The sequence below is a fragment of the Monodelphis domestica genome, chromosome 5 (assembly GCF_027887165.1).
Source record: "Monodelphis domestica isolate mMonDom1 chromosome 5, mMonDom1.pri, whole genome shotgun sequence".
Taxonomy (NCBI): Eukaryota; Metazoa; Chordata; class Mammalia; order Didelphimorphia; family Didelphidae; genus Monodelphis; species Monodelphis domestica.
In genome coordinates this window covers 284,173,301-284,189,530 of record NC_077231.1, presented here as the reverse complement: position 1 = coordinate 284,189,530, position 16,230 = coordinate 284,173,301, and the positions used below count along the sequence as shown (strand labels likewise).

At 36.0% G+C, this 16,230-nt stretch overlaps 1 protein-coding gene across 2 annotated transcripts; it reads right to left on the bottom strand.

The window, feature by feature from the left end:
• On the bottom strand, positions 1-15,725 carry CCRL2 (C-C motif chemokine receptor like 2). 2 transcript variants are annotated; one of them, XM_007505077.3, is made up of 2 exons: positions 2,781-3,418; positions 1-1,918 (listed from the first exon to the last, which is right to left on the bottom strand). In XM_007505077.3, the coding sequence occupies exon 2, from the start codon at positions 1,856-1,858 to the stop codon at positions 812-814; it is 1,047 nt and encodes a 348-aa protein (XP_007505139.2). In that variant the 5' UTR covers positions 1,859-1,918; positions 2,781-3,418; the 3' UTR covers positions 1-811. The 2 variants fall into 2 exon arrangements, with proteins under 2 accessions (XP_007505139.2, XP_007505138.2); XM_007505076.3 differs by lacking the exon at positions 2,781-3,418 and adding an exon at positions 15,581-15,725 and having other exon boundaries at positions 614-1,918.
• Between the last annotated feature and the right edge of the window lie 505 nt (positions 15,726-16,230).

The window sequence follows — 16,230 nt, the reverse complement described above, 5'->3', positions numbered from 1 at the left end:
TTATAGAAATGACACAATATTTTTTAATGACCCCAAACAAAAGTTATCCATTTTACAAGAATATTCTTCTGGCAATGCAATACAGCAAAATAACTGACATTTCCATATCAATTTAAGGTTCATAAAAGAAGTTAATCCATTATCCCAACTAAACCTCTTAATAACTCTGTGAAGTATAGAACTATTAGCTTCATTTTACATTTGAGGAAACTGAAAAGAAATAATTGGTTTTCTGGGGATTATACAGCCAGTAATTGTTAAAGTATGGATTTGAATCCAGGTCTTCCTCACTCTAAGTCCGCCACTCTTTCCACTATACTATACTCAATCCTTGAAGAATTAAAATTTTGAGTCACCCATAAGGCAACCGAGTAGCTGAGAGAAGGCATGGATTGGCAGCAATACACCACCAACTGATAACTACATCAGAGAAGAATAAAAGAAGAGTATAACTGAAAAAGGTGCTCATGAGGTAAGAGCAAGACAATGGGCAACCTATTTGCTCCACTGGTTTCCATGTAGTATCAGGAATACAGAAAGGTTCCAGCGCTTGGAGTGGAGCCCCTTGAGAGGATTTTCAGAATAATAAATAGGGTCAGAGTCCACCCCCATCTTTAAGGAACTTATAATTTAATTGGTTAGATATGACAAGTATTGTACATAATACATACATTTAGTTTGTAAGCATACATTCATGTCTTATACATATATGAATAAATACATGATAGAGAGCTACATAAAATTAATTACCCAAAGCCAAGTAAATAAATGAAATCAAGGGAAAATTTTTTCAACCTACATCGAATACAGTTTAAAAATGAGTGGATTGGCATGATGATCCATTTGTTGTAGGTGATTGTTCTGATCCCTCACTGGAATGATTTTCAGTTTTATTTCTGGGCTGGAAAAAGTAACAGAGTTGTTTCCGAAATGTCTCATCTAGAAACCCATAGACTATGGGACTAATAAAGCAATGAATGTTTGCAATGATTTTGGTGACTTGGATTGCTTTGTCCAGGTGATAATTGCTGTTACAATCACTCAGGTTCATGTGCTCTTGAAAAGTCTTAAGGAAAAGCACTAGATTATAAGGTGTCCACAACCCAATAAAAACAAGTGTTATGACAAAGATAAGTCTAAGAAGTTCATGCTTTCTCCCCTTATATCTAGATGTTTTCTTAATTCCCCCAAAGCAAAAGACAAAAACAAATAGTGGGATGAGAATTCCTAAAATGTTCATCTTTAAAGTCAGAAAATACTTCCAGAACTTCTCATCTCCTGGAGGATATTGATAGGTCTGAACAAAGTAGCAGATGTAATCTTTGTCTTCCATCTGAACTTGGGAAAGCACAAGTTCTGGTAGAGTGACCAGCATGGCTGTTCCCCATGAGCTTATAATGATGCCATAGGTGGTCTTCTTGGTAGCTAAGTGAAATCTTCCCGTGTGGACAATTGCCAGGTACCGATGTATTATCAAGAGTAGCAGGAAACATGTGTACCCATAGTAGCCTACTGAGTAAAACCCAGAAATTATTTTACACATTGCACCTCCAAGGTCCCAGCTGTGTATTGCAGTGTGAATTGAGAAAGGGAAGGTGACTAAGAAAAGGAAATTAGAAATGGCTATATTTAGGAAATAGATGTTCACCACCACTTTGAGTCCTTTATATTTAACCAGGATTAGCACAAGGAAGGCATTGCCTACCAGCCCAAGTATAAACATCAAGGAATAAAATGTTGGCAGAAATTGTGCTGCAAAGACTTTATCATCATATTTATGACATTCTTCTGTCAGGTCATGAGTAAAGTCGTCTTCTATGTAAACATCATAGTCATCTGGCAAAGTGGAATTGTCCATCTTGGGCTTTCTTGTGAAGGACCTATTTTTTCCTCTCTCTCTGTATAAAGTTGTATCATTCTGAATAAAACAAAAAAACAAAGCAGGAATAGTAAATATAACCATGCTTCCCATTTGTCAGTGCTTTATACTGTGAAAAACATTGGACTTAAAGTCAGAAGACCTGGGGTGACCTCCTCTCTCCATCACTTATTGGGCTTGTGACCCTAGGTAAGTCACTTAAACATTCTAAGTCTCTTTTTGAGAATAGTACTCTTCCATTATTGCTGTCTATAATAACAACTGATATTTTGGCAGGTTGTAAAGCTTGTGTTACCTCATCTGCAAAAATGACTGGGTGTTAATACTTCTACTACCTACTTCTATGTACTTATAATACATAATATTAACCAGAATAGGCTTATGATTAATGTGTAGGATGAAGATTTCTCCCAATTTGTCTGTACTTTGCCAAAGCAATGGATTCAGTTAAACAAGTATTTAGCTATCTATTTATTTCTGTACAAAGTGCCACAAGAAAATTAAAAAGTATATTGTAAAAAGTATAAAAAGTATATTAAAAAGTATATTTCAGTAGCTTCAAAGGAGTTCACAATCATTTGGAGGTGTAAGGGTGGCTGGGAGGGAGGGAAAGAGTAGAACAGGATATGTACTCATGAAATAATTAGCAAATAATTGAAGACATTCCCCTATAAAATGCTAAAGAACCAAGCATAATTCAGTATGTACTCTTAAAAGAGAAACAAATGTAGATAGCACATAGTGTTGGGGTTTTTTAAAGTGTGGATTATTGATCAACTGAAAGCTTCTTATACAAGGCTTCTTATCTTAATTCTAAGAAAAACTAAGTAAACAAGCATTCATGGAAACAAAAATAACATACATTAATGGCTTAACAATTGCTTTAAAGAAGATGGCTTACCAGACAGATCTTCCTAAGGGAAATTCAGTTGTTTTCTGACCAACCACCAAAAAGAGCAATGCAAATAAACAATACATTTGCTAAGAAAGGAGACTTCTGTCATTTATATCTTCAGTTCTAAGCCCCAAAGAACAGGAAAAAGTTCTTCTCCCTTTTAGTTTTAACCCCTGGGCCCGCCTTTGTAACTTCCTGAAAAAAGTAAACTGGAGTCTTGACGGAATAAGTCATCTGAACTTCAGAGGCTTCTGTGAAAAAGAGGAAGTTTGTTTTTTCTTCCCTTCCCCCCAACTCCACCTCTAGTTTCCCAGCTAGTCATTTCTCCTGGCTACCTAAGATAAGCATATTTGGTGGCTCCTCTTCAGGATGGCTTGTAGCTTCTTAAGTCTTCCTTCTATTTTAGAATAATTCTACATCATTCCACTCTTTAGCCTGGAATAACCTCCTTTCCGTCTCTACCCTTGAAGTCCTACCCATCCTTCGAATCCTTCCTCAAATGCTTCCTGTTTTATGAAATCTTCTCAGATCTCCCAGCCCCCTTCTGAAGTTGGTGTGGAAGGTAAACATTGTGTATAATTTCCCTTAAAAGGCTCATAAATCCTATGTAAAATACAGAACATCATCTTTCAACAGTTATATGTACTTGTAAAGAGCAGTCTAAATCCTGCAGCAGACGGATCTGAGACGCTGATCAGCTGTGGAAACAATGGAATATAAATTTCATTTTTCACAACTCCCAGAGAAGCTCTTGATTAGGAAACAGTTAGGAATGGAGGCTTTTACTCAAAGAAAAGAAAAGAAAAGCTGGTGAAGACTTAGATGGTAGGAAAACAAATGATTAGAGAGAAAGTCTCCTTTAAAGGACTGTGAGCTGAAGTGAGGTTATGAGGGTAACCACACCACCAACTGTTTCTTTTTCCTGCTTTTACCAGTAGGTAGAAGGAGCTATGGGGGTGCCAAAGGAAACATTTGAGAGGCATCCCAAAAGGCCAATTCTGGGTCCCTTTTATGAATTCATTAGCTCTATCAACCTATATAGAATAAACAGATTTAGTATAATGAAGAGAACTGTGACTAAGAAGGAACATCTCACACTTTGGATCATTCACGCATTAAGTGGAAGAGCAACCAAAGTCATCTACAGGGTTTGATTATTTTTTTCTTTACTGAACACACATGATTGAATACACATACATTAACTATTCTTAGGATGTGACTACATTCTACTTCCTTTCTAATATGCTCCTTTCCAGGTGAATTGGATCTACTTGCTGTCACCAAAAGTCATCATTACATCCCTCTGCTTCTTTGTCTTTCTAAAAACTATCCCACCTGCTTCCTTTAAGGCGCAACTTCAAGGTGCTACTTCTTTTAGGAAGCCCTTCTTGGTCTCGTCTTGTTACTACTCTGCTTTCTGAGATAAACTTTCATGTACATACCTGTGTCTCTACCTCCTTGAGGGAAGAGATTGTTTTTAATTAGTCTTTGTTGCTTAGTGCATAGATCAGCCTTACATGTAGTAATTACATGTCACTACTTGTTAGATACTTGTTAGATGACATGACAGCATAGTGGGTAGAGAGCTGGCACTGAAGTCAGTCAGGAAAACCTGGTTTCTTCTGACACATACTTAATGTGTGATCCTGAGCAAACCATTTGATTCTTTAATGCTTTGGACAACTCTTTAAGACTGTTAGTTGCACAGAACAGTTGCTGATCTGCTTGAGTAGAGGGAATTCTGTAAATTAATGAAATTGTGAATAAAACAAACAAAAAAGGATAACCAAAGGAAAATGATCTTTGCCCTCAAAGTTCTTAACGTTTGTCAGGAATGAATCCATAGAAGTCATAATTCTTACTGTTTTCAACAACCACTTTGACAAAAATTTAAAAAAATCCTGCCCTCAATCCATAGGGCAGCCTGCTCTAGGTAGGAAGTCTTCAGGTCACCATAAGCTTCAAGGGCCACAATGACAAGGCAGAAGACTATAATAATAAGAGTTTAAATAGAGCAACATAGTATAATGGAGAGAGACTTGGACTTGAAGTCATTTAATGTCATTTAATGTATGACCTTGGTAAAATTATATCTCTGAACTTTAATTTCTTCATCTGTCACATAAGGAAGATAATATATATCATCCTACCTTTCTCATCTTATGACATTTTACTTCTTTTCTCACACTCTAGCCATGATGGTTGACTTGGTGTTCCTCAAACATGGCACTCAATCTCCCATTTCCATATCTTTCCAATGGCTATTTCTCATGCCTGTAATCATTTCCCTCTTAATAGGACTATTAGAATCCCTGACTTCCTTTAAGACTCAAGTGCCCCCTCCTACAGAAGACCTATCTCGGTCCCCTCAGCTATTAATGTCACCCCTTCTAAGGTTATCTTACATCTTCTTTGTATTTATCAGGTATGTTTGAATTCATATTTGCTGTCTCCCCATTCAAATGTAAAGTTTTTGAGGCAATGGTCTTTTCTACTTTTTATTTGTTTCCCCTTAGCAGAATGCTTGGTACATAGTAAATGCTTAATAAATGCTTCTTGAGTTAGTTGATTGATCCCTTAGAGCCTATGAGACAGAAGTAATACTCTTGGTTATTCTGCTCCGACCATATTCTCAGAGACAGAAGTCTTAGGCATATTCTTAGAGATAAAGTTCCCTCCTTCACCAAGACTCCCATGGCATCCTAAAGGTTTTCCTCTGTTGTCCTGCCCCTGGGTCAGTGACACGACAGACTAAAATATCAGAAGCATCAAACCACACATCTATGGTAGCCCAGCTCTGCTTCTTGTTAGGAGCCTGCACTCTTCAGCAGACTAATAGCCGTGTTACCATGAGACCTTCCTGCCATGTCTGGTGTGACTGTTGTCTTTCTTGTCAAGTAGCTGCCATATGCCATCTTCATACTTGTCTAAGTAATAATTGAAATATCTGTTCATAAAAACTCTGAATGAAAATTGATTTCCCTTTTAAATAGTCTTATGAGTTTTAAAGTTCTTTCAAAATACTTCTATCAGCAGAATCATAGAGTCTGACTCGGGCAAGACATCTGGGATAGTGAACCTAACCCATATCAAGTTTTTAAAAAATAAAAAGTCCCTTACAAGTGGTGGTACATTTGCTTGTTTTCCGAATACCTATAGTGCTAGGAAAGTGCTACATATTTCCTTCCAAGATTGCATTAGCAAGTTTTACTTCACTAAAGCCTAGATTTGGCTCTCTGCAACTTCTACTCATGGCTTTGACTTTGTTCTTTGGTACCAAACAGAGATAATGTGGTCCAAATGAAAAATGGTTCCCGATGTTCAATCTTGTGTTTGTCAGTTATTGCCTATGCAAACTTGGTTATCCACAGAACTTCTCTGGATATTTTTCATCTGAAAACTAGATGACCTCTAAAGGCATTTCTAAGTCTTAATCTATGCTGTCTCATCCTTAGTCCATAGCACAATCCTTCAAGTGCTTGAGGACAACTCTCATATTCCTATGAGTCTTCTCTTTATGTTAAACATCCTCAGTTGTTTCAAAGAATTCTAATTTGGCATGGGCTCAAGGCCCCTCATCAATCTGTTCACCCTCAGCTCAGTACTATGCATATCTTCCTAGAATGTAGCATTGAGAACTGAACACAATATCCCAAGTGAAGTCTAATCAGGTCAGTGCACAATGGGACTATTAACTCTGTTTTTCTGCATCTTCATTCTGTCTCTGCCTTTGCCTCTGCTTCTGTCTCTGTTTCTGTCTCTGTCTCTGTCTCTCAAAACCCTTACCTGCCATCTTAGAACCAATATTAAATATTGGTTCCAAGGCAGAATAGCAATAAGGGCTAGGCAGTTGGGGCTAAATGACTTTCCCAGGGTTACATAGCTAGGAAATGTCTACACAACTGCGCCATATCATATCTCTTTTTTAAATTAAAAAATATCATATACTTAGTAACAATCACCACCACCAAAAACATTTAACTAAATAAAAGCATAAAAAAATTATGTGCTCCTTATAAATGTGAGTGATTAGACCTTTGTCAAAGGTTTTTGTTATGAAGATTATTTCCCAATTTGTTGCTTCCCTTCTAATTTTGATTGCATTGTTTTTGTTTGTACAAAACCTTTTTAATTTAATGTAATCAAAATTATTTATTTTGCATTTTGTAATTTTTTCTAACTCTTGCTTGGTCTTAAAATCCTTCCTTTCCCAAAGGTCTGACATGTATACTATTCTGTGTTCACCTAATTTACTTGTAGTTTCCTTCTTTATGTTCAAGTCATTCACCCATTCTGAGTTTATTTTGGTGTAGGGTGTGAGATGTTAATCAGATCTAATCTCTCCCATTCTGTTTTCCAATTTTCCCAGCAGTTTTTGTCAAATAGTGGATTTTTGTCCCAAAAGCTGGGATCTTTGGGTTTATCATAGACTGTCTTGCTGAGGTCGCTTACCTCAAGTCTATGCAGTCTATGTCACTGATCCTCCCTTCTGTCTCTTAGTCAGTTCCATATTGTTTTGATGATCACTACTTTCTATTACACTTTAAGATTTGGTACTGCCAGGCCACCTTCCTTTGCATTTTTTTCCATTATTTACCAGGATATTTTTGATCTTTTGTTTTTCCAAATAAACTTTGTTATTTTTTCTAATTTTCCAATTTTTTCTAATTTTAATTTCTAATTCTAATAATTTTCTAAAAAAGTTTTTTGGTAGTTTGACAGATATGGCACTAAATAAGTAAATTAGTTTGGGTAGGATTGCCATTTTTATTATGTTAGGTCATCCTACTCGTGAGCAATTAATGTCTTTCCAATTATTTAGATCTAGTTTTAATTGTGTGGAGAGTGTTTTGTAGTTGTGTTCATATAGTTCTTGTGTTTGTTTTGGCAGATAGATTTCTAAGTATTTTATATTGTCTATCATGATTTTTAAAGGGAATTTCTCTTTTTAACTTGCTGCTGGGATGAGTTGGAAGTATATAGAAATGCTGATGATTTATGTGGGCTTGTTTTGTATCCTGAAACTTTTGCTATTTAGTTGATTCTCTAGGATTCTTTAAGTAGACCATCATATCATCTGCAAAGAGTGATAGCTTGGGCTCCTCATTACCTATTTTAATACCTTCAACTTCTTTTTCTTCTATAATTGCTTACTGCTAGTGTTTCTAGTAAATTTAAATAATAGAGGTGATAAGGGGCATTCTTGTTTCACTCCTGATCTTATTGGGAAGGCTTCTAATTTATTCCCATTGCAGATGATGCTTGCTGATGGTTTTAGATAAATACTGTTTATTATTTTTTAGGAAAGGCCCTTCTATTCCTATACTTTCTAGTGTTTTCAATAGGAATGAGTGTTGTATTTTGTCAAAGGCTTTTTCTGCATCTATTGGAGATAATCATGTAATTCCTCTTTCGTTGCTTGTTGATATGGTCAATTATGTGAATGGTTTTCCTAATATTGAACCATCCTTGCATTCTTGGTATAAATCCTACCTGATCATAATGAATAACCCTCTGGATCACTTGCTGGAGTCTTTTTGCTAATATTCTATTTAAGATTTTTGCATCTATGTTCATTAAGGAGATTGGTCTGTAGTTTTTTTTCTCTGTTTTTGATCTACCTGACTTTGGAATCAGTACCATATTTGTGTCATACAAGGAATTTGGTAGAACTCCTTCTTTGCTTATTATGTCAAATAGTTTGTATACTATTGGGATTAGTTGTTCTTTAAATGTTTGATAGAATTCACTTGTGAATCCATCTGGTCCTGGGGATTTTTTCTTTGGGAGTTCTTTGATGGCTTGTTCAATTTCTTTTTCTGATATGGGGTTATTTAAGTATTCTGTTTCTTCTTCTGTAATCTAGGCAATTTATATTTTTGTAAATATTCATATTTTTGTAAATATTCATCCATATCACCTAGATTGTCATATTTATTGCCATATAATTGGGCAAAATAGTTTTTAATGATTGCCTTGATTTCCTCTTCATTAGAGGTGAGGCCTCCCTTTTCATCTTGAATATGGTCAATTTGGTTTCCTTCTTTCTTTTTTTTTTATTAGGTTGGCCAGTTCTTTGTCTATTCTATTTGATTTTTCAAAATACCAACTTCTAGTCTTATTTATTAATTCAATAGTTCTTTTACTTTCAATTTTATCAATTTCTCCTTAAATTTTTAGGATCTCTAATTTAGTTTTCATCTGGGGATTTTTAATTTGTTTACTTTCTAGTTTTTTAATTTGCATGCCCAAATCTTTGACTTCTGCTCTCCCAAATTTTTTAATATATAAACTCAAGAATATGAATTTACCCCTTAGTACTGCTTTGGCTGCATTCCATAGATTTTGAAAGGATGTTTATCATTGTCATTTTCTTCAATGAAATTATTAATTGTTTCTATGATTTGTTCTTTAACTAATTGATTTTGGATAACCATATTATTTAATTTACAATTAATTTTTTATTTACCTCTCTATGTACCCTTACTAATTATTATTTTTATTGCATTATGATCTGAAAAGGTTGATTGAGCTAAACAATTGTATAAAAAATCAAGCCATTCCCCAATTGATAAATGGGCAAGGGACATGAATAGGCAATTTTCAGATGAAGAAATCAAAACTATTAATAAGCACATGAGAAAATGTTCTAATTCACTTATAATCAGAGAAATGCACATCAAAACAACTGAGGTTTTGTCACACCTAGCAGATTGGCAAGCAAATGACAGCAAAGGAAAGTAATAAATGTTGGAGGGGATATGGCAAAATTGTGACATTAATGCATTGCTGGTGGAGTTGTGAATTGATCCAACCATTCTGGAAGGCAATTTGGAACTATGCCCAAAGGGTGCTAAAAGACTGCCTACCCTTCGATCCAGCCATAGCACTGCTGGATTTGTACACCAAAGAGATAATAAGGAAAAAGACTTGTACAAGAATATTCATAGTTGCGCTCTTTGTGGTGGCAAAAAATTGGAAAATGAGGGGATGCTCTCCAATTGGGGAATGACTGAAAAATTGTGGTATATGCTGGTGATGGAAAACTATTGTGCTCAAAGGAATACTGAACTGGAGGAATTCCATGTGAACTGGAAAGACCTCCAGGAATTGATGCAGAGTGAAAGGAACAGGTCCAAGAGAACAATGTATACAGAGACTGATACACTGTGGTAAAATTGAATGTAATGAACTTCTCTACTAGTAGCAATGCAATGATCCAGAAGTATTTGGAGGGATATATGAGAAAGAATGATATCCACATCCAGAGGAAGAACTGTGGGAGCAGAAACACAGAAGAAAAACAACTACTTGATCACATGGGTCGACGGGGATATGACTGGGGATGTAGACTCTAAAAGATCACCCTAGTGCAAATATTAATAATATGGAAATAGGTCTTGATCAGTGACACATGTTAAACCCAGTAGAATTGTGCATCAGATATAGGAAGGAGATGGAGGAGGGGAGGGAAAGAACATGAGTCTCTAATATTCTAAATCATCTAATTAAATAAAATTTTCAAAAAAAATTATGTGCAAAACCACAAACTCAAATTTTACAATTTGTTTAAGAATATGTGAATTGTATCTATATGCTTATATAAGCATCTGTGCTAATATAGACATCTTATTTTGAGTTCCCTTTGGATTTGCTTTACTTGGATGTTTTTTCTCTTGATTTTGTGGCAGTTATTTTTAAAAAATGTAATCATGGTATGTATTCTTCTCTCTTCTTCTCTTTATATGTTTCCTTTGTTTTCTTTATATTTCTAACATTTGTCATTTCTAATAACATACTACAGTCCATTACATTCACAGTCTATTCAGTCATTTTCCCACTCATTACATATGTATTATTTCCAGTTATTTCATTACAACAAACAAAGCTTCCATGAATGTTTTCATACATACACAACTTTTTATTTTCTCAATAATGTCCTTAGGGTCTAACCTTAGTAATGGGATTTAATCATTTTAGCCCATCTTGTTCTAAGGTAACATATATTGCCAGGACCATATTTAGCTAGACTAGTCCGTATACAACAGAGACAATCTATTGCCAGGACCATACTCTTTCCAAAATTAGTCTTTCTAGCTCGGTCCAATGCAGTGGAACTTTTGTTTCAGTGCCACAACCCATGGGGGATATAGGATTACCTCCATAATATGATGCATTGTAGTAACACTTTTGCAGAATATTTGTGCTCTCTAAGCCCTTGTTAACCCATCAGAAACCATGTTTGGATTTGTGTATGCTTAGGTATCTGCTACTAATCTCATGCAGGTATGCAAGGCTCTCTAGATTCTATCTTATTTAATTTATCTAAAATTCTATTCATCTCCTTATTTTCTTTCTTATTTATTTTTTGGTAAGCTTTATCTAGTTTGGAGAGGGGAAGATTAAGCCCACTGATATTATTATTATTATTATTATTTTGTTATCCATTTCCAGCTGGATTGCATTTAGATTTTTCTTTTTAAAATCTGGGTGCATACAGGTCTAATGTTATAATGCTTCATTATCCATAGTAGTCCACCTCCAACTTAATATAATTACCCTTTTCATTCCTTCCAGTTATATCCATTTTAGCTCCAACTCTGTCAGAGATCACAACTGCTACCCCTGCTTTCTCTGAATCAGCTGAGGTTGTTATTCCTCTCTTAATGCAACTGAAGGTCATATTAGCTTTTTGACTCACTGATCTTGTGGTCTGCTAAATCTCCAAGATCTTTTTTCTCTATAGCTGTTATCTAGCCCTATTTCCTCAATTTTGCTTATGTGAAGATGAATTTTTGAACCCAAGGAACACTTTCTCTTAAGCATATCATTTATGTAAACTATTAAAGAGTAGATTTCTTGTCAGTCCCAACAGTCACTGCATCTTTCATGTCCTGGAGACATGTCCAGGAGACACTTTCTAAAATTGCTAAAAGCTCCTCAGAAAGAATTCTCCTTTTTTATCGTGAGATTTTCCCATTTGACAATAGTCCTTGATAATTTTTCTATCATAAAAGCTACTTAAACCACACATATTCAAGGGTGAATTTTAAGTGTCACAATTATTAGTTCACATTAGCTGAGACTGACCTTTTAAAGGTAGTTGGTGGTGTTATAATTGGTTTAGGTGGAGATGGAGTTGCTATGACTTGTGACACCGGAAGGCCAGTTACCAAGCCAAGAATAGTCATCTTTTGCTGTGACCTACACACAAGCATTCACAGCTGACAACTAACACGATTTTATGTAGAGGCTGTGAATCCAAATCCATTTAATTTACCAAACATATATTGAACATCCATGTACCAGCCACTGTAACTTTATAGATTATTGAGCCAGGGAAGAATTATGTAAGCCAAATCCACCCCTTTTGCTTCTCTAGCTGTCTATTAGACATCTAACTGGATATCTTGTAGTCTTCTTAAACTCAACATGTCCAAAATTGAACTCATTATCTTTCTCCCAAAATTCTCCTTTCTCAGTAATATAAGGGAGGTGACTGATTAAAAGCAAAACACTGGAGGGGATGGAAAGAGTGAAAGGAGAAAGGAAGTCAAAATGGAGGGGAATACACAGATGGTAATCATAACTGTGAATATAAATGGATGAACTTACCCATAAAATGGAAGCAGATAGCAGAATGAATTAAAAACCAGAATCCTACCATATGTTGTTTACAAGAAACACACACAAAGCAGGTAGACACACACACGGTAATGGTAAGAGGATGAAGCAGAATCTGTTGGGCTTCAACTGAGACAAAGAAGGCAGGAGTAGCAATCATGATCTCAGACAAAGCTAAAGCAAAAAGATCTGATTAAAAGAGCTAAGGAAGGAAATTACATTTTAATAAATGTATAAATAATGAAGAAATATCAGTACTTAACATATATGCACCAGATAATATAGCATCTAAATTTTAAAAGGTGAAACTAAGGGAGCTTAAGGAGGAAGTAGATAGTAGGACTATACTTATGGGGACTTCAACCTTCCCCTATCAGAACTAGATAAATCAAGCCAAAAAATAAATAAGAAAGAAGTAAGGGAAGTGAATGAAATTTTAGAAAAATTAGAGTTAATAGATATCTAGAGAAAACTGAATAGAGATAAAAGGAATTTACCTTCTTTTCTTACATGGTACATATACAAAGATTAACCATGTATTAGGGCATAAAAACATCACAAATAAATGCAGAAAAGCAAAAATAATAAATCCAAAATTCTCCCCTCTCCCTAACTTCATTATTATTGTCAAAGATTTCATCATCTTCCTAGTCACCCAGCTTGCAACCTAGGTCATCATTCTGGACTCCTCACTGTCTCTCTTACCTCTGTCTCTGTATTCATTTTGTTGCCAAGACCTCTTGATTCATGACATCTCTCTTATCCTCTCCATTCTCTCCTTTGACACTACTGTCACCTTTTTTATAGGTTCTTATCTCATATCTGGACTATTGCAGTAGTCTTCCAGTTGTTTTTCCTATGTCAAGTCTCTCCCTACTTTGGTCCATTTTCCACTCAACTATCAAAGTGATCTTCCTAAAGTTAATGTCTGAACATATTACCTCTCAACTCAGTAAACTTTGGTGACTCTCTATTACATCTAGAATCCAATATAAAATCTTCTGTTTGAAAACCAATGTGAAAATTGTAAGAGAAGCAGATAATGGGGAAAAAGTCTTTGTGGTAAGTTTCTCTGATAAAGTTCTCATTTGTAAGATATATAGGAAATGAATGAAAACTTTTACAATTTTAAGACACTCCAGTTGATGATCAAAAGATATGAACAAGTATTTTTCAGAGGAAGATGTCTGTATTCTAAATAACTTTAAGGAAGAATGTCTGAAATCACTGATAATCAGAGGAATGCAAATTAAAACAATTCTGAGGACTCACCTCACATCCATCATTTGTCAAAGAAAGAAAATGAGAAATAGGAAAGAGATTGTTACATTAATGCAGTCTTGATGAGGTTCTATCATTTTAGAAAGCATTTTGATACTATGCTTTAAACCCAGTGATACCACTGTATAGAGAGAGGGGTCTATACCACAAAGAGATCAAATAAAGAGGAAAAGGACCCATATGTCCTAAAATATTGTAGTGGTAAAGAGCTGAAATTTGAAATAGTGTCCACCAATTGGTGAATGGCTGAACAAATTATGGCATGTGGATAAAATGGAATACTTTTGTACTATCAGAAATGAAACCTGGAAAGATCTATATATAACTGATGCAAAATGAAGTGAGCAGAATCAGAACAACTTATATAATGATAAACCTTTAAAAGACTTAGGAATTCTGATCAATTATGACCAACATTAATTTCAGAGGACTAATGATGAAATGTGCCGTCTCCTTCCTGACATAGAATAGTAGTGATGGATTCAGTGTACAAGTGAGAGGTATATCTTTTCAGATATAGCACATGTGAAAAGCTGTTTTCTTGGACTATGCCTGTACATTGTGTGGCTTTTGCTTTTCCTTCTTTTTCAGTGGGGAAAAGATGAGTGGAAAAGAAGATGATTTTTATTAATTCAAAACAAATTAAATCCTCTATTTGGCTTTTAAAACCTTTCACAACCCAGCTCCTTCCTATCCTTCTAGTCTTCTTTCTTTTTATTCCCTTCTAGGTACTCTATGATCCAATGACATTGCCTTCCTTGTTATCCAGCACAAAGCCCTTCGTGTCTTGCCTCACTGTATTTTCACTGGCTGCCCCCATCCCTGGAACTCTCTCCTTTCTGTGCCTTTTGGCTTCCCCTGCTTCCTTCAGGTCTTTGCAACTATCTCCTCTTCTGCAAGAATCCTCTCTGGTCTTTCTTAATGCTGGGGCTTTGCCTTTGAGATGACCTCTACTTTATTATGTACACATTCTGTTTGTCCCTAGATGTTTACATGTTGCCCATGCCTCCCCTCCATTAAATTGTGATCTTCTTGAGGACAAGAGCTACTTCTTGGTCTTTCTTTATATGCCTGGTGCTTAGCACACTGCCTGGCACACAGTAGGAGCTTAATAAATAATTGTTGACATGATTTGAAAAAAGAAAACAAAAAATATGATGTAAAAAAACAATAAAAAGAATAAGAAGAAAATTTAATTCTGTGTAATTATAATGACACAGCTTAGCCCAGAAAGAAAGATGAGAAAACACATCACTATCCCTTTCTGTAGAGACGGGGGTGGGGTGGGGGGATAGGGGTGTGGAATGATGTCTCTGTTATCAGATGTAATTAATGATAGTTTTCCTGAGCTGCTTCCCCACCCCATCTTTCTTTATTATTCTCTGTTATGAGGGCCAGCTTTCTGGAAAAAGGAAGTAGGATGGATATATATTTGGCAATAGTATCAACCAGAGGAGCCATCTAGTACAACCCCCTCCTTTTACAGACGAGGAAACCAAGACTCAGGGAAAGTAAGGGACTTGGCTAAGATTATAGAGGTAGTCAGTGTTAGAGGCAGGATGTGAAGCCAGATCCTCTGATTTCAAAGTCAGTGCTTTTCTCATTATAAAAATAAAGGTAATGTTAAAAACAAAAGACATCAATAACTATCAAATGATCAGCCAAGGTGGAACCTGAATTAATTCATTTCACAAACTCACTTTCTGGTAAATTAACACCCTGTTCTGATGTGGGAAACAAGCACAGTTTCATTTCCCAAGATATTGTGAGTGGTGGGGACAGAATCTCCACAATACCCCCCCCCCCAATCAGCCACCTTCCCACTGTACCAAGAGAACACCCCAGCACTTCAGAGAAGAATTTCAACCCCCCCTGCTAACCCCCAAAGCTCCTTTCCCTACCTGTTGAAAGTTGTTTTAGGTTAGTTCCTTGCTTCATTGCTGAACCATTCCTTTCCAGAGGCACCAGGACTGTAGCTGCTGTTAAATCCACCAGGCATAGCGACTGCTCACCACCCCTCGTCCTTTCTTTTATAGACTGTAGATGAGGAAACTCCTCCTCTGCATGTCAGAATGGTGATGAAATTCCTTCCCCTGCTCAATGGCTCCAGGTCTTCTGGCACCCCCTGGTTACAAGCCAGATACCCACGTGTTCTTCTTGGCAGCTACGTGGCCTGTGTGTCTGTTTTCTTAATGGGGGAAATGGAAACTCAGACTGAAACTGAAATCAGTGGCAAAACAGTCTGTTTTAAAAAAAAAAACAAAACAAAAGTCACAGAAATTCTTACCCAGACTGATGTCAGTTGATAGGATTGTTGGCTTCCTGTTTGCTACAGGGATGATGTCTGGAAGAATGAAAGGAATAGTCTGAAAGTCATCAGACAGTATCTGCAACGTTGCACACAGTTCAGAATGTCATATATATATTTTAAATTTTATTGGGAGCAGCTGGGTGGCTCAGTGGATTGAGAGCCAGGCCCAAAGACAGGAGGTTCTAGGTTAAAATCTGGTCTCAGACACTTCCCAGTTGTGTGACCCTGGGCAAGTCACTT